General features: G+C 34.2%; 1 protein-coding gene across 21 annotated transcripts in view; it reads left to right on the top strand.

Annotated features, from left to right (window-relative positions):
- LOC120634428 (calcium-dependent secretion activator) overlaps positions 1–24,670 on the top strand; it is a 98,003-nt gene that overhangs the window by 48,675 nt on the left and 24,658 nt on the right. For 16 of the 21 annotated variants that reach the window (XM_039904984.1, XM_039904970.1, XM_039904966.1 and 13 more), the window contains 12 exons: positions 698–855; positions 4,136–4,216; positions 4,544–4,713; positions 10,044–10,206; positions 10,758–10,879; positions 11,558–11,702; positions 14,015–14,121; positions 15,003–15,178; positions 18,347–18,367; positions 18,608–18,784; positions 19,740–19,876; positions 21,007–21,197. In XM_039904984.1, the coding sequence (XP_039760918.1) occupies positions 698–855; positions 4,136–4,216; positions 4,544–4,713; positions 10,044–10,206; positions 10,758–10,879; positions 11,558–11,702; positions 14,015–14,121; positions 15,003–15,178; positions 18,347–18,367; positions 18,608–18,784; positions 19,740–19,876; positions 21,007–21,197 (1,648 nt within the window). Of the gene's footprint in view, positions 1–697; positions 856–4,135; positions 4,217–4,543; positions 4,714–7,053; positions 7,063–10,043; positions 10,207–10,757; positions 10,880–11,557; positions 11,703–14,014; positions 14,122–15,002; positions 15,179–18,346; positions 18,368–18,607; positions 18,785–19,739; positions 19,877–21,006; positions 21,198–24,670 lie in introns of all 21 variants that reach the window. The other 5 variants (XM_039904977.1, XM_039904974.1, XM_039904980.1 and 2 more) reach the window with 3 other exon arrangements.

Raw genomic sequence — 24,670 nt, 5'->3', positions numbered from 1 at the left:
GTAACACGATACCTTGCTCGAGTTGATTTCCAGAAACTTTCCAAACAAATTTCACAACCAACTTTTTAACGCCAAAGATTTATTTCTAAATAATTGGTAAATTGTAAACTGAGTTACGTTACGATTTAGTTAGTTAAAAGTTTGCGAAATATTTCTCCATTTCTACGAGAGGGTTGAAAAGTTTATTGTTTACGAAACTATTGCACTGATTGCCAGTTACATATTGTAACCTACTAAGGAGATAAGTTATTTCATCTCTATGGGTATTTATTATATCCCCATAAAATAAAATGAGACTAAACCATTAATTTCAGAAACATTGAATCAATGTGATTGGGAAAAGAAAACAATAATTTATGATATAAAATACAATAAAAATGCCATTGAGAACGAAAACTCATTAATTGAAGTGTGATTTGAACCTGATAAATTATAACTTTCTTATTTCTGATGGGGACATACCCCATAAAATAAAGAGACTAATTATAAATTTTAGAAACAGTGATTCATTGGCTCTTTGACCATTTGAAGAAGATAAAGATGCTCCATTGCATTTCATGAGAACGAAAACCCATTAATTGAATTGAAAACCTGATAAAGAATAAATTTGTGAAAGAAACAAATTTGGAATTGGAAAATGATCAAGATTAAAAATATAAAAATAACATTTTATTAATTGATTCTTTTGTTATATTAGGTATACCTGGAGACGATGAAACAAAGCGACCATCTCGCGCACAACAGCAGAGCTTAAATGCTGAATGCATTCTGAGCAAGGAGCAACTTTACGATATGTTCCAGCAAATACTGGGCGTTAAGAAGTTCGAACATCAACTCTTATTCAACGCACTATTGGTAAGTTACTTTACGCAAGTATTAAAAGGATCATATATAATAGGTTTGAATGTGTGTCTCTCTAATTCTGATATTTTACATTATTTTTTAATAACAATCATCCACATTTTCACACATCGAAACCTCTTTACAAAGTTTTGTTATTCTTATTTCAGTGTCCACAAACAACAATGTTTGTGCTCATGGCATTAAATTAATAAAACCTCTAATCAATTAACCTTACCAGCTTTCGCATTTATTTCTCATATTTGATCGAGATACCACGGCATTCCCGGAGAAATTCCTCTTGCCAAAACTTTTTTATTTGGTACCCCTCAAAACTCCATTGCTTTGGATATAATAAATTACGAATATCAAAATTTATATACTATTATTTTATATACGAATATCAAAATTTATATACTTAAGCAATTTTTAAACATCAAGTTTGTCTGGTACTGACTCTACGGTCTACCGCCGTTTAGGAAGTCAGAGTCCAACAAAAAGAAGGCAGCAAACTCAGCAGTTGCTCTTTTCTAACCTCAACATTTGACAATTTAACATTCACTTGAAGAGATGAAAAAAGAGAAAGCTGCTCTCCGGCTACTATCTTGTCTTTAAGAACCTTATCATTATTTTAACTTATAAAATCGTTATTTCCGAAATTATTTGACGAACTATATAAAAATTACTGTTATTTTACCAAACTTAAAAGAATCCCTATCCCTATTAATATTACAAATGTCAATGTAAGTTTGTTTGTTACGCTTTCACGCAAAAACTACTTGACCGATCCTCATGAAACTTTGTACACATATCCTTGGAAGTGTTAGAAGTAATAAAAGATACTTTTTATCACGACATTAAGCTCGGTTCCTTTGGGAGAGGGGATGAAAGTGTTTGACGATTTTACACCATAACTCCGACAAATTATAACCGATTTAAATAATTATTTTTGTACTGTAGAGGTTATAATAATATGTGTTTAATTTTGCCCAAACTGTGGTTGGAGATATAGGACAGAACTCCTCAGCGGACAGCAGCAAACCCCTCATTTAAGGCTTAGTGATACTAAATAGTTTGAATTTTTTTAGAACTCCAATTAAATTTAATGCCACATCAAAAAACAAAATCAAACGCAGACGAAGTCGCGAGCAACAGCTAGTAATTTTACAAAACCATGATAACAAAAGCAAATCTTTATCTAGATCTGATATTATCATGGTTCATAAAATTATTCTCTCTCTCTCTTATAAAATTAGTTTGATTAACAAGTGTGTCTCGTTCATATTTAAATATAGTCCTCTCTAAAGTCTAGTCTTTATAAAGTATAACCCAATTGTTTATTTTATACTCTATGATATTATAATTAAATAAATAACAATTTTCAGAAAGGTATTCACAGTAAATACTTATGTTTATTTTAATCAACAGTGTTCAGGTACAGTAATAAATATTAAATTCTACGTAGCATTTGTTGTTATGGCCTTGAGAAACTCATTATTTTCCCTGCTACAATTTCTATTGTTCACTTAAAGAAATAAACGTTTAAATCGTATAATATTAGCTTTCATGAAATGAAATACGAACCAAGAGCTTGGGTCGCTTTTCGTTTTTCATCGAATCTACAATGGGAGTATTTGAAGAGTTATTTTTGTTATTACCACCCTTTTGAGGCCTGGTTTCCTTCTACATCCCGTTTTAACGAATAATTTTTGAAACCAGTTTGCATCCACCGTGCCCTAGATTATCATTTGAATTTAGTTCAAGAATTAATAAATTTCTCCACAAAAACGTTGCTTGGAAGCACAGCAACAGACAGAATAATATTTGTAAAAATGCTGATGTTGGAAAATAGCAACTGCTGAGTTTCGTGTTGAATTTTTCTAGTAGCATCTATCTTCCCATTAGTTGGTAGAGCCACTACAGATAGACTTGACATTTCAATAATACATACTTTAAATAAATGAATTGATTTTTTTTTAAGAATAATTAACTAAATAGTTTCGTTAAAGCACACACAACACAATACACACACTATATAATACAATACACTAAAAAATAACAAAACACAACACAAATAGTAGACATACTTATCTCATGGTGCGCATTAGCCCACTGAATTAAAACCTTGCTTTTTAATGTGGCTGTAAGGCTAAACTACGAGGCCAGTGTTACGATAATTTCCTAACTCCAGGCAAATAATCCCTTGGCACAATAACCAAATACGTGACAATTGTGGACCCAAGACCTTGTGATCCGAAGTCATACAAAGGTGCGGCGTGCTAATATAAACGTGCTAGAAGCGGATGGTGCATAAAGTAAAAAAAAAAAAAAGTTAAAATTAAGTAAAATTAAAATAAGCATAAATTATTATTTTCAAATATTTGGATACTACTTTGTTAGGTGTTACTAATATTGTTTGTATTACTTACACATCAAAGCTAATGCAATATTTAAACTATAAAGCAAGAAACCATTATCATTGCAAAAACCTAGGAGAAATTTATTTGAATTTAAAAATTCAATAGAAATGGAACTATATATACTCTGAGAACGCTTAGAGCGTGAACAAAAGAATATAAAGTTTAATTCGCCGGGAAGCAAAACTTCTAATAAAATAATATTAAATTTTCCTCAAGAAGGTTTCCTGCCAGTTTGTTGTTCATAAACTTTTATTACTACGAGAATCTCTGTGAAAACTCTGTGAAAATTTCCTCGAACATTATTTATTGTTCCAAGTCCTTTAACTTCTATCGGATACTCTTTTATTGCAGTTTTAATATTTTTCTCGTTCGGAAAATATTCTTAATAATAATGCGAAGCGAAGCGGTGATAGCCGAGTGGGTAGGATTTCGGCTTTACTTACGTGAAGACCGAGTTCGAGCCCCGGCACGCACCACTGACTTTTTTAGTTTTCTTTTTTTTTTCTATACTTAGACAATACACACATAACCATCTAGCCCCAAAGTAAGCGTAGCTTGTGTCATGGGTACTAAGGTGACTGATGAATATTTTTATGAATAACTAGCGGACCCGCGCGACTTCGTCCGCGAATGAGTCGACTTAAAAAATAGTCGTCTATCTTTTTGTTTGCAAATATATGGTATATATGTATATGTATGTACAGTGGCGGGCACTGGGCTTCTTACCAGGGTATGCAGACAGCGGGAATATTGCGTAAAACGGCAAGAATCCTCCTCTTATGCAAGTTATATATAAACTGCCTACCCCCAAGAATAGGTAGTGCTTTTGAGCATGTATGAAGCGCCACTGTAATTTTGTACTTCTTACCTTATAGCTGGACTCAGCTGATGAGCAAGCGGCTGCTATTCGAAGAGAACTAGATGGGAGGATGCAGAAGGTCAACGAAATGGAGAAGGTAAATCCCTTGATGATGTCACTAGGCTCAAAACAAATGAAATATACAATACTGGCCTACTACTGTTTTCTTTTGCATCAGAAGCGGGATTGTTAACCATTTGATATTTATACAACAAGTGTGGCAGTGCTCTCACTCACTTAAGAATATAATTATGTGCCTATTTATAAGTGCAGAAGTTTTTCTTCTTCCTATTTATCGATAAAATTTATCTAACCACAGATTGCTGTAACAATTGCTTAGATCATTTAACTGATAACTAATGTGTTTTTGTATTGTACTTGTTTCTTTGTGCCCAATAAAGTATATCATTATTATTATATCTAGAACCGGAAGCTCATGCCCAAGTTCGTGCTGAAAGAAATGGAGTCGCTGTACATCGAAGAGCTGAAGTCTTCCATCAATCTGCTGATGGCAAACCTGGAGTCGCTGCCCGTGTCCAAGGGCGGCGCGGACTCCAAATACGGCCTTCATAAGATCAAGCGGTATAATCACAGGTCAGTGGAAAAAAGGAAGAAATATCTACCTTAAATATAAGATAATCTTGACTAAGTTTTAAGTAAGTCGTGTCACTAGAAAAGAGCACTGATTTTAACAGTTACAAGCGATATCGTGATATTATTTATTCAGACTTGAGGTTTAAAAAAGGGTGATTATATAATATCTATTTTGTATATTTATATTTTATATTGTATATAGCAAGATAACAAGCCTATCAAGGTAATTCAAGAAGGCGTGTTAGCTTCATAAATATAACACAATAAATTCATTATTCATTTAATAGTGATTTTCGAATTTTTGATTTACGTTGTCAAGTAAATATATTAAAGACTCTTCGTGACACATTATCATCGGATACACTCAGTGGCGTGCATAGAGGTGATGCACAGGGTATGCAAATACCCTGTGCATTCCCTCAAAACATGAAGAATCCCCTGATACAAAATGAAGAAAATCTCCAGTATGAGCTATAAAATAAATTAGGGATAGGCATTGTAAGAGTTATAAAAAGCCTATCCTTAAGTATTTATAACTCGTATTGGAGATTTCTTCATTTTGTATCATCTGAATACCCTGTGCATACCCTCTATGCATGCTACTGAATACACTCCTGGGCTACATTAGAGGAGCGAAACGTGCGGGATTTGTGTGATTATTAAAATATAAGCCGCTACACAGTTCTTTGTCTGGTTGTCTAGAATAATAGCAACAGAGATTGTTTGGAGCTCATTGCATATCATGAAATTCCTAAGGCAACGCATATTCTAACAAAACAGACTTCTGCCCAGCGATGTGCCATCAATTGACTCAGGATGATGACACTAAATAAAAATTACTCCCACTCTTTTGCTTGTGGCTGTATAAATTCTACGTTTCGCAAGTGCATTTCAGTGCTCTTTTTCTGTGACATCTTTTAAAAATTCTAACAGAGCCTCGCATGTAACTTTGTGTGCAAAACTAGTCATTTGAGTAGTAATCAAGTCAAGTTAGTATTAGTGGATTAAAAAAATTTTGAAGTTAGAACAGAGCCAACGTTAGGTTTTTTGTTTTTCTTCACAGTAAAAAAAGTTTCGGACCATGTAACTTTAAAAAAAAAGAGTAGTATATAAACAATAGACTTACTCTAAATAAAAAATTTTAAACACACCGAAATACTAACTAAAAAAATGTACCCAGGCCCACAAGGGCCTGGGTACATTTTTTTATCACTTGATATCAGAGGTAGTATTAGATTAAACTTTGTATAAGTTTAAACAATGTTTCAAAACACATTTAATACATTGAGATTACTATACAATTGATAATTTTTTAATGACAAGGTTGCTTGGAAGCAGGTTGCGTCATCTCACAATAGGTAGAAAATGATTGTAAATTGTAAAATTATGTTGAAAAAGAGCAACTGGTGAGTTTTTGCCGGCTTCTACGCATATCTGCCTTCCGAGTGGTGGTAGAGTCACTACAAACAGCCATATTTGACAATTCTAAAGAGCTTATAATATCAAGTGCTACTTAAATGAATGAACTTTGCTTTTTTTTAAACCGAAATAAAACTTACACACGAGGCTCTGGTGACAAATAATTAAAATTTACTTTTAAATTACATAGTTCTAAGAAAAATTATAATATTAATTATTGACTTGATTTTAGAAATACATATTTTGAATTGTTGAACTAACGCGGGACTTGTACCTACAACCTTTTGGTTAATTTAAATCAATTCAGCCTTAATTAATGTATTTCTAAAATTGAAGAATTTAAGAATTTTTTCAAAATTACAAAATAGTTTACGCATTTGCAAGATACAGTATATTATATACAGATATACTAATTAAGAATTTATGATTCTTGATTTATTTTTTTGTTTTATGAGTTGAACTATCAAAAACGATTCGAAACAAGCATATACTACACTGAAATTTTTCAAAACAAGTCTGCAAATTTCTGCAAAGATAAAACAGATAAAATATGTTACTTTTGTTTATTCCTGTTTAACAACTTTATCCCTTCTTACAGGTACAGGATTTATTAACAAAACCTTTATTTTTAACACTTATGTAACCAGTTCATCATCTTTTGTTTTACTTCTAAATCTAATAACTTCTAAAATCTTTAATATTTATTAAACCAATTGACATAATTTACCCATCAAAATATTACGTATATTATTACCATCAAAAGTGTTCGTTCTATTCGTTATTTATTTAAAAAATTATAGATGATTCTGGTTACATGATTAAAAGTGAACTATCTAAATGTCTCTAAAACCTCTATCCACTTTTTCATTTCCAATTTTGGTTTCTTTCTCTGTCCCTGGCACAAAACTGGACGGTAAAAAGGAAGTACAAGTAATGACTCCATCATATGATAATCCGCACGTGTCTTGTGTGTAGGAACCCAACACCTGCCTGACACTAACGATTTTGATGATCCTACCGTTGTCACCGTTTAGACCACTGTAGATATAGCTCGAATAGACAGTAGTGATAGTTTAGTTAGATTCAACTAATGAAGATGCAATTTTTGACAATGAACAAAATTCCACTGACGCAATTAAAAATCCTTACCTAACGCAACTGTTTATTTGCTAAACTGTGATAGCACCAAAACGACTGTCGCAAATTTTGTATTAAAACGAAGGCGTTCTAGCTTCTACACTCAACTAGGTATACTTTTTGTATGACTATCTTAGTTGCAATGTTGCCTAAAACTAATTAAAAACTTGAATACGCGAGTGTAGCGTGGAATCTTTTGGAGATATACGAGTATTATCATTAGTATTAGTATTGAATTTCATCATGACAGTATTTTGCAAGGAACATTAGTAAGCTAAAAAATTATCAATTTGATCGTGCAGTTTTACCAGATTTTTGCAAATTATAGCAAAAAAAACTATATATTTATTGTGTATCATGACATTCGCAAAATTTTTCCTTCTTCTGTTCAATACTCTATCATAGCATAGGCAAAAACAGCAGACAACGTCAATAGATTATTGCCATCTGCAATAAGTCACCGGTACATCATAGTTTCTCACCTAATACCAAGGTCAAGATCAATGAAATACGTCTCCTATTTATGGGAATATAAAGTGGAATCCGTGTATTGCTGCTTTCGAAGACTCATCGGCAACCAAATTTTAGTCAATACACAATTGAAAAGTATATAAATAGAATATTCTCGTAAGGTCTGTTTTCATTCGTAGGCTATACATAGTACTACGTGTTGCAGCAATTGTAACCGCAGTAATACTTAATCTATATACATCCACTTCTAGACATAGGCCTGTTTTAAGCAGCCCCAACTCTTCCTATTTCTACCCTTTCGTATTCAGTCGATGTCTGCCACTTTTAGATATTACCAATGCGATGATCGTATAGTGTTATCACAAGTTTATCAATACAGCTGTAGTTAACGTATTTACTAGTATTGTTACCCACACAATAAAAATCACACAAAATTTACCATTGGTTAGATAACTGAAACAATTGTCGCACCCAACTCTTGTTTCTTCATCGGTTAAAGTTTTGAATAAACAATGCAAGTTATTCATAAACATTTAAATGATACGCACAACGCATGTGGTCGGACAAAAGGTTTTAACAAATGACAACAAAGGAAAGTAATGCTTTCGAAACATCGAGACAATTTTCATACGCTTTGTGATTTTCTTAGGGTTTGAAGTATTTATCTAATGATAGCTAGTGAAGTAAATCAAAAGCTTTACACTAGAGTAATTTTAGTGAGAAACAGTAGGAGCGTTTGGTAACCATGCAATTATTTCGACATAACTTAGGCTTACTACGATAAATAACACGGCTTTGGACTTTATTTTTTCGTTTCACTTATTTTATATTCTTCTTTTACTATTTCTTTTCTTGTATATTCACATACCAAATAGGAATAAAATTAATAACCCACACAAGTAATGACAAATATTGTTATGAACTCATCACTTTGCTTCCAAACGCAATTTAATCAGCTCCACCAATCAGTAATCTTCACCATCTCTCATTCAAAGAGACCTTTGCGAGTATCAATTAACTTTAACGTCAAAATAAAATTGACCTAGTATGCATAATTTTAGAGAAATAATTCCTAAGCAATAATTTATTTAGATATGTTCACGAGTGAATAAGGTTTATTTTACTCTGGAATTAAAGTTCCTTGATAGCAAAAATGATTTAAAAATTGCAAGCATAAAATCTAATACTATGCATACTATTAAAAGGGAACGTGATTCGTTACACGAGTATTTTGCTTTCGCTCTTCGTGGAACCTACAATTTGCCTTTGGACTCACTGTGACACTTCATAACAATGCTTGGAAATACACGTATTATATTACCAAGGCTAAGTAATATTATAAACGCTTAATGCTTAAGCGCTTCGCTTACTACACATCCCATTTTATTATTCCCATCTTCAATTACTACCTTGAATCCTCCTTTAGGGTCAATGCAGATTGAGTGACTATTCGTGACAGTTGATCAAAGAATGATGCCATCGGATAATATAATAACATCCTTATTACAGTTGAAGTAGAGTTTAAAATAGTTCAAGATAAAAAACCAGATTTATATTGTTATAGTCAAATTATTGTCTATCATTTGTTCCTACAAATGAACAAAACAAAAGTTGTTAGTAAAATATAGGAAGAAATGATCTTGCTTCTTTCATTTTACTCACAACTCTATTTCGGAGACAAAAATAATATTTATTTGTAAACGAGCATGCTCGAGTAATATGTCACTCGGTCAGCACTGGCACTAACAAAAAAACAATAATTTGTTCGCTCTAGAAAATATTTAACACTTTCTATTTGCTATGCTTAATCATTCTTGGTATCGGTGATGGTTCCATTGTACCACCCACCACGGGGCTGTGAATTTTATCATAAATACCTTTCACATGTTTGTTTGTAAATGTAAATTCGCTTCAAACATGCTAACTTAAATATTGTCTTTATAACTAACAATGCATTCTATCTTATCTTATACTTCAATATTAATATTAACTATATCTGTTTAATTGTCTTTACCTGCTACTATAATATTATCAACAATTTTACAAATCATTGATATTAATCAATTTATTAACTTTAATTGATACCTTTATTAATAAAATTTTATCCATTTCAAATTTTAATCCTAACTACATCAATATAATGGCACTTATCTACTATTACAAAATTGATTTTTGAAAAATCATTTTTATCAATCAATGGCACTTTATTGAACTTCAAAATTTGTTTTAAATTATATGGTAACGTTATAAATTTGCAAAAGTCATGGCTTTTTCGTATGATTGGTGGTGGATTGTGTGAATAGATCGAACGCTGGACCAGATCCGAGTCCAAGGTTGAGTAAGCAGCTATGTTTCAGATCGCAAGGATCTCTAGCAAACAAGCTAACGGGTGGTGGTGAGGCAGATGGGGGTGACGTTGACACACAGCTCACAAAAATGGATGTAGTTCTTACGTTCCAGATAGAGGTAATAGTGAAATCTTAGGAAAAATTACGGAATTGAAATAAGTTATTGAACACGCCCTGTTACGGACTCCTTTGAAAATTTGTTTAAAATAATAACAAAAACAATTGTTAATAGTTTGCTTGTTAATTAAAATGTAAAATAGATTCTATTTGTTGTACTATCTGATGTTATTTTAATTATTTAGTATAAAACTTACCACCATGCTATGTGGATTGAATGTTAATATGCAAAGAAAGAAAATATTAAGATGCAAAAAATAGTAATAGAAATTTTTATATTATTTACAGTAGAATATCTCGTGTCGTTGCAGATTTACTTTGTATGTTTACTTTAAAGTAACTTTTCGAAGAAGAATTTCGCTCAAGGTGTATTTCTTCTTATTATTTTCTCAATTTTATTACGTTGAGTCAATATATATAACCAATAACAGTAGCAGAATCATTAGTACTCATGTATCAATTTTATTCATTAATTTTAAAGTAACGCAATATGTACTTATTTGCAATATAATGCGAGATGAGATGATATTCATATGCTAGAACCGATTCTAGGTGGTTGTAATGGAAGTCAAAGGATTGAAGTCGTTAGCTCCTAATAGGATAGTCTACTGTACGATGGAAGTTGAAGGGGGTGACAAACTGCAGACAGACCAAGCGGAAGCGTCGAAACCCATGTAAGTGTTTATTCTCTTTCTAATTAAGATATTTTTTTTTTAGTTCGCAATACTGGCAATCAACTGCTTACTCTAATATAAACTATATCACTATTTGGCATGTGTATACAATTGTGCCTTCTCGATGCGAACATAGCATGCAAATCCGTTGGGTACATAAGGCTGTTGCAAACAGCTAAAAAAAAATATAAATTACTTTTATTTTATTCAATAAACCATTTTAATAATGATTATTTGAAAACGTCTTATCGAACGAAACGGTTGGAGCTGAAAATCAAAAAAATCTAATAACTCAGACAACAATAATTACCTTTAATTCAACCTATTGGTATCTAAATAATTATGCAGAAATGTATAAAAAAAACTTATGTTCATCAAAAGCAGGAACCCAGGAGATTTATCTGATACATACAATACATTTACTACGTGATTAATTCTGATCTTTCTTATTGTATACATTTAAATGCCTAGTTTTAACAATTTGGTCTTAAAAATATTTTCCGTTTTCATAAAAGCTTTGTTATATAGAAATGCTATGTTTTGTAAACATTTCAAATCAATTCATCAGCTACTTTTACAGTTCTGCGAACACAAACATATGGTAAAAGTTCATATATATGGATATATGATAAAAAATACGGTGCATCTTAAATCTATAATCTTAATCTTGCATCTTAGGTGGGACACCCAAGGTGATTTCAGTACTACGCAATCTTTACCAGCTGTGAAAGTGAAGTTATATACCGAAAACCCTGGAGTCCTAGCACTTGAAGATAAAGAGTTAGGAAAAGTTGTCCTCAGGCCTACACCACTATCTAGCAAGGTAAGTTCGAATGGAGATGGATTAACGTAATATACCGACAGTTTTCGACATTTATTTATTTATTCATAAGACACACCAGCAATTAATTGTAACTACATTCATAAAAAAAAAAAAAAATATGTGTTAGAATTACGAAGTCTGGCTAGTGCCATTACAATAATCCCTACTAATATTATAAATGTCAATGTAAGTTTGTTTGTTACGCTTTCACGCAAAAACTACTGAACCGATCATCATTAAACTTTTGAAACATATTCTTGGAGGTAATAGAAGTAATATAGGGTTCTTATTATTCCGAAATTAAGCTCAGTTCCTTTGGGAGAGGTGATGAAAAAGTTTGACGATTTTACACACTATATAAAAAATGATAGAAATGTTCTTCGTTAACCTTTAGCATATAAATCAACTAACAATGCGATTTCGATCGTCCTATAACGATTACTATTTTTTGTAAGTGATACGAGGAGCTAAGACTGGTCAGACAGTTCTTTTCAGATATTGTTTATACGAATATTTTTTTTTTTTGTATAAGAATACACAACTTAAAAATTTCAGTACAACTACACCTAAATTTAATATGCATGTGTCTCAAAAAACAAAAACAAACGCAGACGAAGTCGCGGGCAGCAGCTAGTCAATTATAAGTGTATACAGCATTATCTTGTTATCTCCGGTCACAATTTAAAAACTTAAATGAGTATTTAACTAAAGATTATTGAAAATAATAATATAAATATGAATTAAGCTATTATAATAGATTGATTAGAAATATGAAATTAAAATTTTTAATTAAGATTATTTATATTTAATTTACATACAATTTTCTTCCTGAAACTTTCTAGGGTATCGTGAAAGATATCAATGTCAGGGTCGATCAGGTTGTTGTAATTATTTACTAGTCGATTAATTGGAGCGAATCTGCCTAGATAACTTTTTGAAAAATTCGGACATATTAAAATCCCTTTTACAAACTCCGACTAGCTTAACTACAGTATTGAAAAGATCTCTTCATGTAGAATAATTATAACTATGGCGACTTATCCGGACATTATTTAAAGTTTTTTTTTATAGTAATAATTGACGGACCAAAGCAGTTGGCACATCTAATGTTGAGTTGAAAAACATCGCCTATAAGCAGAGCAATACTTTGCAAGGCATGTAAGAAACACGTACTGCACCGTGCCGCCCTGTGTCCATAAGGCAGTGGTCCGACCGCCGACGATGAAGGAGAAACGAGTAGAACTAAAAACTACAAACGAGTTGGCAAATAACGGGACGCGAGTGCGTAGTTTCGATAGTTTTGTCGTCGGGCTATATTTATTTATTTATACACTTTATTTGTACACCACAAATAGGAAAAAAAAAACAATGGACACAACAAAACTAAACTTAAAAAGTAGGATACAAAAGGCGGCCTTATCGCTTAGTAGCGATCTCTTCCAGGCAACCTTAGGGTTAGGAAAACCAAGGGAAACCGATTGGTGGGGTGTATTATTATTATATACATACTTACGAACAATTACACACATAAAATACACATAATAATAAATATAAAAAATAAGCAAGTGTGCAAGTGTGACGAGCGATTACTCGCGCCATTCATACGTTATTGCTATCCATATGTCTACTTTCAATGCCGCATTATAAAGAAATGATCAAGCGAGAAAGCATCGCTGAACAAGTATGGCTGAGAGAGTTAATTGCTGAAAGCTCGCTCAGCGACATAACAAGTAAAGCGAGTCGTCGCCGGAAGTGTGAACAGTCAGAGAGCAACTTTTAATGTATGCATCTCTTTCACGGAACACGGAATGTACATTTATTGTGCGTTTATTGAGAGAGAATATCGCCGATAGTTAGGCGTTTTTTCGCCGGCGGTCGGACCACTGCCTAAAACTGGGGCGAAATGTTAAGCCTTATGTGTCAACACAGCATTGCAACAATGCTACTTAGCGGCAGTTTTTTTTTTTTTTTTTCGGCATGGTGATAGTACTTCCCCGGACAAGCCCTGTCACAAAAAGCTCTGCTACTACTAGAACTTCTACAATTTTAAAATGAACGTCATTTTCATAAAAATAAAATCTATTGACCTCACAATTTAATTATTTGAATTTTTAATAATTTTTTTATTATTTTCTTTCACTCTAATTTATTTATTTTATGAGGAAAAACTCTAAAATAATTGACAAAAACATAACCTAATTTCCATAAAAATCAGGTTCATTAAGTTCATTATTTTGAAACTGTTAGTTGTTTAATCCATTGTTATTGGTACAGTGGTATTATATATATCCATTATTGGTACATTGGTACAGGCACCAGAATGGCATCGCATGACGGTACCCAAGAACCTGCCGGATCAGGACCTGAGGATAAAGATCGCTTGTCGTATGGACAAACCTTTGAACATGAAACATTGTGGGTAAGTGAAGTTACGCAATACATCTTAAATCTTTATATATATATATTTCTTTTGTGCGTGTGTATGTCACTGAACTCCTCCTAGACGGCTGGACCGTTTTGGATGAATTTTTCGGTATGCGTTTGGGTGGCACCCTGGATGGTTTAGATTCACAAATCAGCCCGACAGATGGCGCTGGGAACAGCTAGTACTAAGATATAAATCTTATCCTAAAATACAACGTTAAAATAAAAACTGCAATTATAATTCGCAGGCTTTAGAGACACATTATTTATCTGTGAATCCGAAACGCTAATAGTTTTTAAGTAAACCACTGCAACAGTTATTACTGAAAACAATAGATACAGCCCTTATTTAATCTTTTGTAACGGTGCGCGTCGCGTAGCGTAGGTACTATGCGCGTGTCGGTCTTTAATCTTCAATAGGTTTGTCATAAGTTAAAACTTAAAATGTTTTGAATTTATTTGTATGGAAAAATATGTTTTTATTAATCGAAATGGAAATTTTTTCCATTTTATACCATCGGCCAGCTAAATGGATACCCTGGATGCCATAGAATGTTCTTAATTATGCATGTGCTAAAAAAATATTATATTTTCAAAGCACTATGGATATACTATCAATGAGTATACAAACTATGGTTCTTTGATATTTTTATTATATAATCATCGGGTTTATCAAAGATATAGTGCTGAAATTCCCCATTTCCTAACACATGCCACTGGTTAGGGTATGGCATTTATTATTACCCCTAATCGGTTTCTTCGCGACATCGTATCGGAATGGATGGGAACAACAACAGCAGGTTTTTACTCAAATACCTGACAAATAATTTAATTGATGAATTGAGAGTTAACTTTTTTTTTAATAACTACCCACAGTTACCTCCACGTGATCGGTAAGGCGGTATGGCGGAAGTGGAAGCGAAGGTATATGGTGCTGGTTCAAGTGAGCCAGTACACCTTCGCTCTGTGCTCTTACAAAGACAAGAAGTCGGAGCCAGCGGAGATGATGCAACTGGATGGCTTCACAGTCGACTACATTGAACTGGCCAGTGGTAAGTAAAAATAGTTGGAAAATCCAAAAGTGCACGCCTCATAATCTCATTCATTACAATAAAATTGAGATTATTTGTAAATAATAATTAAACTACATCTAATTGTACCGTGAAAAGTAATAGGCTTCTATTCCTCATAATACGCCTCTAAAAAAACCAACTTGATAAGTGAAGTATTTCGCTCGCTATCGAGACCACAAGATACGGGATCCGCACATACAGACACACGGACGTCAAAGACAGAACTTTTTTAAACAATTTTTTAATTAGTTTAAATAATAAAATATATATATATAATAGTGTTTTTTCTTAACATTTGTCTATTTATATTCACTTATAAAAGCAATAAAGAATAAAAAAGTGACATTTTAAGTTAGAGAATCACTCGGTGTGCGTAAACTGACAGTAATACGCACCTCAACGCTTCGCTTATGAGGCTTGCAAAATAAACATGGACACTGCAACTCTTCAGACACGTCTTCCGAAGAGATAATCCTTAGAACGCCTTATGGTGCAGAGGAACCATAAGGCGTTCTAAGGAACGATGGATCGATCCAATGTTATCTGGAATTTGTGGTCGCTTTTTTACTTTATAGTAATAGACGTTAACATGTTAAATGTATAAACGCTTCATAAGTGCCTGTGATAAGGTCTACATGAATAAAACATTTTTGTTTTTGAAGTGAAACTTCTTTATCGGGGTTGGAAAAAAATTTAGTGTAACATTTTTCAGTTACGCGTCACATTTTTTCGTTACGCGCCGTCTTTTTCTTGTCCCAACCACGGTTGGTTCGAGTTTATTCGAACTTCATATGCATTGCAAAATTTAAACGGCTGAAGACGTAAGCATATATCATAATACTAATGATGTTGTTAACATTGTAACTTCATCGATAGATTTTTCTGTTCATTCTCCTGACTTATGTATGGCTGAATGCCAAATGGAAAATAGGATGAATATTGTTTGATTGTTGCACTTTATATATCTCCAAATCAGAAGTTGGACGATATTATAAATTTTTTTCTTCCTCCTCCCTCTTCGTGCCTCTTTACTCGGTTGCAATAATGATAAAAAACCGATCTGCATCAGAAAAATCTTTGAAGCTAGTTGAATTTTTGAAAGATTATTTGAATTTTATATATTATTAAAAAAAAGTCAACACTCAAACATTAACAACAAGATCCGGCACTAAAATTGCTGGAGTTTTTATGGAATGTAAACAATATTTGACGGCCGACTGGAGCAGTGGGCAGCGACCCTGCTTTCTGAGTCCAAGGCCGTGAGTTCGATTCCCACAACGGGAAAATGTTTGTGTGATAAACATAAGTGTTTTTCAGTGTCTGGGTGTTTATATAAAATAAATAAATAAATAAATATACTACGACAATACACACATCGCCATCTAGCCCCAAAGTAAGCGTAGCTTGTGTTATGGGTACTGAGATAGCTGATAATTTTTTTTTTTTTTTTTTATGAATATAATACACATAAATACTTATAATATACAGATACACACCCAGACACTGAAAAACATTCATGTTCACACAAACACTCTATTATATATGAATATTATAAGTATTTTATTTATATTACCTATTCATAAAAATATTCTTCAGTCATCTTAGTACGCATAACACAAGCTTACTTTGGGGCTAGATGGCGATGTGTGTATTGTCGTAGTATATTTATTTATTTATATTTATATTTCATATTTCAGTTACCATAAGCCATAATTATAATATTACAATTAAATTAAAGCTGTAATAATCTTAGTAGTAATAAAGTAAAATGACATAATTGTATTATTTGTATTCATGTCCATGATAATAAAAGCCTTTTGTTAAACTCAATCTAATTTAACTTTATTTAACCAGTTTCTGTAAAGTTGCAGAAGATCATTTTTCGAAAAATAAGGTCTTTAAGAAGTTTCACTTTTTACGTGTGTACACTAGTACACGCACACATTTTATTTTTTTAACTGATTGTAAATGGAAAACCGTCGCCTATTAACAGGGCATGCATGGATCACGTCCCACGACATGCCGCCCTGTGCCCATGAATTTGAGGCGTAGGTGTTAAGCCACGTCTGCCTTTAATTACACCAGCAACCACGCCCTTCAGACAGGACCACAGCATTGCAACAATGTTGCTTAGCGGCAGAAATAACCGGACGAGATCTGTCACCAAAAGCTCTCCCACTACTAAAATTGTATTAGTTATTTTCTTAAGAGTCCCAGTGTTTTTAGAAGCCATCAGTGGTTATTGCTCCGACAAAAAGTAACCTCGGAATTTATAGTTACATCTCATACATGAAGCATTGTTTGAAATATGTGTGCATCTCGTGCAACCGATTACTTAAAACTTCAAACTTGAACGTCGGAGTTTCTTGCTTAACTAACTTTTAACTATGTGGTAGGGAAATATTATGGAGGCATTTAAATACTTAAGTTTTCACTAACAATGTTTAGCTCTGAATATCAAATTACAGAGTTGTTTTACTTACAAAGATCCAAGAGGTTCACTAAACTTCGGCGTACACACTGCTGTATACAAAACTTGAAGATTTAGTTCTGAAGGTTTGAAACCACCTTTGTTCTTTAGTTAGTAGCTTTGTGTCATTAACACACGGCAAAATTTAGTTTCCTCTCGTGTGCTTAGATAAAACACGGAGAAAGTTGATCGATTTTTTTTCTCTTTACTGTTCTTGATATTCTAAGTTATATTCGATTCAATATAAGGTTTTTTGTAAATAACTAATCTACAAAAACGTAATTATTCTACGTCCATATTATTTATGATCGGAAAAATTATATATTATATATTTATAACAATATAGTATTTGTAAGACAAAACATTACTGTTTGTAAACGAAAAGTGGATATAAACATCAGCCTTACTCGAAATGGACATAGTTAGTGACATCTGCATATCGTTTTGCGAAAGGTAAAGAAGTCATTTGTGGGATTGAGTATATGCTTTTATAATCTGATTCTCAAGCTAATTTTGGACCTGCCTTGTTTTAAAACACATTTAATAAATCGTAGTTACTATACGATTGATGAATTTCTTAACGACAAGGCTGCTTGGAAGCAGGCTCCGATCTTATCTCTCTCATTATTGAAAATTATTGTTTTTATTGTAAATTAATCAATGTTTTCGTTTTACAGCCCAGCTGATGGTTGGACAAGGTACGTTTTTAGTAGAAAAACTTGGGTATTACATTTTTAATTTTAGGAATCTAAATGTTATTATAAACATCTCTATTTTAATGCAAATAATCAAACTAAATATATTCTTAGTTGATCTTTTTTTTACTTGTATCAAGGAATATTATTATTACCAGATATCTTGCTTTTTGTACCAGCATTATATTTACAATTGAATTTTTCTTTTTGAAAGAGAAGTATAATAAGATACGTTCTTACCAGAACTGGAAGGAGCGAAGTACTTTATGAACGCGGTGCGTGACGGCGAATCTGTTCTCATGGGGGTCGGCGACGAGAACGAATGTCATTTGTGGGTGATGGCGCTGTACCGAGCCACGGGGCAAAGTCACAAGCCAACACCTCCCACTACTTCGGACACGCATATTAAAATTATGGGAGGTAAGTTTTTTTAGAAATAGCTACGGGAGGATCAGTCTTTTAAGATGGGATCATCATCAGAACGAATGAAATAATGGGAGGTAAGTTACTTCCTGAATATATCCGGCTAAGCTACGTACATATGCATTCTACACTTCCAACTATTGCGGCCATGCGCACAGGAAAACTAGTCTGTTCTTACGGGGTCAGTTTAATTACGATTGTCATAATTATATGGGTGATGGAGTTTACCTGAATGTACATCTTAACATTTAGGAAATTGACTTCAGATAAATTAGTTTTGTAGTAGGGCTAGCGGGGCTTCAGACTTATGAAAACACCAGTGGTTTCACAATAACTAATCGTTACAGTAGCGTACACGTGACAAGAGAGAGAAAGAAGTACAGAGAAAGCGGTGTAGTTAGGCGATCGCGCTTGGCACATTGCTCACTAACGGTACCGTATTTATCAGATAGGATCGAGGGTGTTCAGCTGAGAACCAAAGCGCCGTTAATGCAATATCTGATTCTGTGATCCGATGAAAAACAATTTTTCATTTTTGGATGGACACTTGCCGATAACCACCTGAGGGGTTGCTACGACGTCACCGGTGGAGTGGGGTGAGCGCGAAAGCTCGCCATGAGAAGAACCCCAGAGCTCGACGACAACGAGGGGGGGAGAAAATAAACGAAATAATAGGCAAGGCTCTTATACATGTACAGTCGATAGCGCGATCTTAAAAACTATCAACAACTACTAAAGCCATCCAGCGGTATATTAGGGAACTAAAACTAGCCAATTGGTTCTCACAGTCCCCGCGTCTTATACATTTGGAGTTGTACAGTCGATAGCGTGATCTTAGAATCTATAATGGAGTACTAACGCCATCCAGAGGTATATTTGAGAATGAATTGTAAGCCTTTGGTAGTGGCATACTTATAATCTAAAACTCTCGTATTTTATATTATTTCCTCAGATGCAGATAAGGCCCGCAAACATGGCATGGAGGACTACATTCAGGCGGACCCCTGCCAGTTCGATCATCATCAGCTGTTTACGCTTCTCCAATCCTTCACCTTGAAATACAGACTTCAAGACCCTTACTGCTCTTTGGTAATTGTTTTTATTGATCATGAAAATTAAACTTAATTTACTATACTCCGCGAACAGCAGGAGAATCTGTATTGTGTAATTTATAATCTCCGGCAATGTACCCTCTACGCACTTTTCGCTCCGAAACCGGAGCATCTTCAGGAGATGTTGACCTTACAATGAATAATTGTCAAGTCTTTATATTGAATCTAATCAATGTCTCTTTTGCATAAAAAAACTACATTGTGTTGTGCATATAAGGATAGTGGACTGTATTTTATATGTTGAATTTAAAATAAACTGATTGCTGGTTAAACAGGATATTTATTTTGCTACGATTAATGTAGTGAGTGCACTGAGACCACCGATGCGTGAGTGCGGGTCTGCGCCACGTATGTTGCACTCCCGGGCTCCCTGCGGACCGGTTTCGATGGATAAAAGTGTACATCGAACACATTACAATTCTATGATTTTTTTATTTATTCATTAATCTTCGAAAGTTAACACGTAAATAATGTGTCAAAATAGTGCAACAAAAATCAGAGTGGGCCACTATGTTATTACATAGATAAAAAAGGCAGGTGCATATTTTTAAAAACTGAATTATTATAAATAAATAAATATACTACGACAATACACACATCGCAATCTAGCCCCAAAGTAAGCTCAGCTTGTGTTATCAGTACTAAGATAACTGATGAATATTTTTATGAACAGTATACATAAATACTAATAAAATACAGATAAACACCCAGACACTAAAAACAATTCGTGTTCATCGCAGAAACATTTTCAAGTTATGGGAATCCAACCCACGGCCTTCGACTCAGGAAGTAGGGTCGCTGCCCACTGCTCCAATCGGCCTTGAAAATAGTATTTAAGTATTTAAACCCACGTGGCATTATTTGAGGGCACGTACCTATTTGACGGTAACTAGCCACGGACTGGTGGGACAATGCAGAAATTATAAATTTCCAAAATGCTCCCACCGCGGATTTACCACTTCTAAACCGTACCATCCAGGATTACACCCGAGACCTCCCACTTGTAAACGTAGTGTTAACAACGACGGCGGGTCTCCAAAGGTTCACTCACTCAGAATTATTAATGCAGTGACAGGATTGGCTGACTTTGATTACCTCCATCCCCAGGGCTGGTTTTCCCCTGGCCAAGTGTTCGTGCTGGACGAGTACTGCGCGCGCTACGGCGTGCGAGGCTGCTACCGCCACCTCTGCTACCTCTCCGACCTTCTGGACGTGGCTGAGAGTGGCCAGCAGACAGTCGACCCCACTCTCATGCACTACTCCTTCGCCTTCTGCGCCAGTCACGTCCACGGCAACAGGTACGTGACAACTGAGATTTTTAAATATCGTCGCTTAGCCAATTCCACATGTGGTGCTTAAAATTACAAGAAGGCTATCAACCACCTGTATTAAGAGAATTCTCGAGTACTTCGGTCACATTGCCAGAAGAGATGGAGACAATCTTGAAAAGATAGTCTTCACTGGCAAAGTGGAAGGAAAGAGACCTCGAGGACGTAGCCCGATTCCTTGGTCGGATCAAATCCGCACTGCTCTCGACACCAAAGTGCATACTGCTTTAAACGTTGCTCAAAGCCGAGTCAAATGGCACAAAATCGTCCAGAAGGTTGTAAGTGGAAGGGGTCACGACCCTCAGCAATGAGGACCACGACGTAGAGAGAGAGCCAATTCCGCACAAGTAAAATTACCAAGTCTCACCAAGTGGTTAGGACTTCAGCCTCACTTTCGGGGGGGACTGAGCTAGGTCCCCAGCGCGGCTAGCTTTATTATTAACACAATAGACAGATTTATCATACGATGTTTGTACAAAATGATAAGAGAGCGGTTTATTTAACAAAAAAACTATACTAATTTGACTTATGCGATATAGTTAGCTTAGCGACGATATTTAAAGTAATGTTTACAAGTGGTGGGTTATTGAAACTTATACTGATTTATTTGGCTTTGAGCCATAGACTTTTATAAGTGTAAACATCAACAGCAAGTTTTGTAAGTGTCCACAGCATGTTCGTATAGTCCAACAGCACAAACTTAAATTTAATGTATTAAAAAAGCATGCCAGAAAAATTTATTGAAACTTTAAAAGTATATTCTTATAAAAGTGAACTACTATTCTAAACACGACTGCTGAACACTGCTGCTTATTTCTGCTGGAAATCAATGTGTTCCGGCCTAAAGGGTGTGGTTGCTGTTGTAATTAGAGGAACGTGGTTGCTTAGGAAGCGGTGATAACGCATTAGGTAAAAGCTCGACTTCACTTTCGGGGGGCTAAGTTCGACTCCCAGCACTCTAACTTTTCTAAGTTATGTGCGTTTTAAGTAATTAAAATATCACTTGCTTCAACGGTGAACGAAAACATTGTGAGGAAACCTGCATGCCTGTTAGATACATAATGTTCTCAAAGGTGTGTGGAGTCCACCAATCTGCACTGGGCCACCGTGGTGGACTACGGCCTTATCACCTTCTCATTGTGGGAGGAGACCCGTGCTCTGTAGTGGTCCGGTAATGGGTTGATGTGATGAGGCCCAGGTTGATGGCCACAGGGCGGCATATTGCAGAACGCGTTCCTCGCAATCCATGCTTAGTGTTGCCAAGTTAATAGGCGACCATTTTAACTTACCATCAGGTGGGCTTGGTCCGTCAACTAGTACTATAAAAAAACACTGCACGAACTCTGTCATTTGAAAGAGGTCCAACATTATTTTTACTAAATAGTTTTTACTGTTTACATTATTCTCTTACCGAATTCCTTTGAGAACCTTGTGGCAACCTTTAGCCAAGTAGGTTTATTCTATAGCAAAATGTAGCCCTTTAAGACCTAAATAAATATAAATTAAAAATTAAAAGAAAGTTTAAACAAAACAATGTAGCTACTTAATCCAGGCAGTCGTGTTAAAAGTTGAAAGATGTTAAGAAATATGATGAAGAAGATTTATACATAATGTCTGTAGATTTACTTCAAGCTTTCGATGTTTTAGTTAGTTACAACTTGAACAAACCTATAAAACAAGCCGTGTACTCGTGGGATGTTTGCAAGAATGCTGGTGGCATTTCCCCACTGATAAATACTGTGTCATTTGTAGAGCAATGTTGGGGAAGTCCGTGCCATGTGTTTCCCAATATCCCTAAGTCTATAAATAGGAAAATCTTAAAACCTTATGAATCATAAACATTATTGCTAATGCACATTGTTAGAAAAAGAAGCTTAAGTAGAATTTCATCGTTGAACCTAAAAATAATCACGCAAACTATAAATATTTGAGCGTAACGCAAAACTCTGTTTTATTAAACTTGGTTTCCAACGAACGGTGCGATCAATCTTACACCCACACAGCGGATAAAAGAAGAGCTATACCCAGTTTTCTCCGTGATCAAATCGAAAACCTGTAGAAAAACTATATCTACCAATATAGCTTAACAAGTTGCAAAGTATTCTTTAGCAGAAAGCATAGAATAGTTTCGAGGCTGGCCGACCATTTACCAGTAAACGCAATGTTTCTAGACCCCATAGTGTGTGTGTGCAACTAATACCACCGATGAATGAATGAATGAACGAATTCACTGTACACGAAAGAAATAATTAGTGATGGAGATATACAAACATAGATCGAGAAAGTACAACCGATTGAATAAGCACGGCATAATAAGTGATTCTTTTAATTGAACTAATCTATATGTTAGTAGGTTCTAGTATTTAACATAATATATTGTAATCGGTTTCCCAGTTTTTCAAAAAGTTGAAAAAAACTTCGTCTAAACCCCTGAGAAGTTTCCCGTACAAACTTTCAACATCTACACAATAAACCCCGACTCGTCACCTCGGCCATTTGCCTTCCTCTTAAATGGGGTCACCAATCATCAATGCAAAAAGGTTTTTTAAATCAGACCGATATTTCCTAACTTCAGTGGTCTAATTAATAAATTTTCATCCCCTTTAGATGTCAAATATTTTTTTAATTCTGAAACATTTGATTTTTAATCTTCAACCTAATTACACTGATATAACTTGCAATATTACAAATAAACTTTCATCCCCTATTTAACCCCTTTGGGTATGAAATTGAAAGTTACAATTACATTGAAAGAATAGAAATGCAAGAAAAGATTTTTCAAATCTGACTGTTAGTGCCAGATATTAGAGCGGTGACACAAAGAAACTATCCCACTTCTATATTAGGATGCTATTTTTTTTTTTCTAATATATTGATTAACATAGATTGATCTATGCAATGGCACAGTATTTAACAAAATGCACATTCCATTTAAATAGTAGATCTTGGATGCTCGAAACTATCTTATTATCTTGCTAGAACTGGTGTTATACCTTTTCCTATAACCTATCACTGTATTCTATGTTTCTAACTATCTGCCCGTACTAATCTATCTAATGGAGATCGCAATATTGAAATTGAGATCAATTGTATTTGATGTTTTTTTTCTGTAAAATTTGATTCAAAAGCGCGATGCAAATGGCCCAATCGATGATCATAGCTAACGGTTAAAAGCAAACCGCCTGACTGTCTGATTTTTATGAAATTGGAAAAAAAAAAAAAAGTTTTAGGATAGGCAGAGCTTTTTGCTTATGTAACGTGCTACTCCAGTTGCTTATGGAAGACGTGGTAAGAGCAGCAAAATTGACTGATAAGATGCAATTTAAATAAAATGGCAATTTTTCTTCTTCGTGTATCACCAAATATGGCACAGAATAAATCTGAGAAATATTCAGACAAAGAGTAGAAAAAGGGGTCACTCATAAGTTTTGCCTCTTCCTCAA

This window comes from Pararge aegeria, chromosome 24, assembly GCF_905163445.1.
Source record: "Pararge aegeria chromosome 24, ilParAegt1.1, whole genome shotgun sequence".
Taxonomy (NCBI): Eukaryota; Metazoa; Arthropoda; class Insecta; order Lepidoptera; family Nymphalidae; genus Pararge; species Pararge aegeria.
Note: the sequence above shows the minus strand (reverse complement) of the source record. Positions and strands in the feature narration are given on the sequence as shown.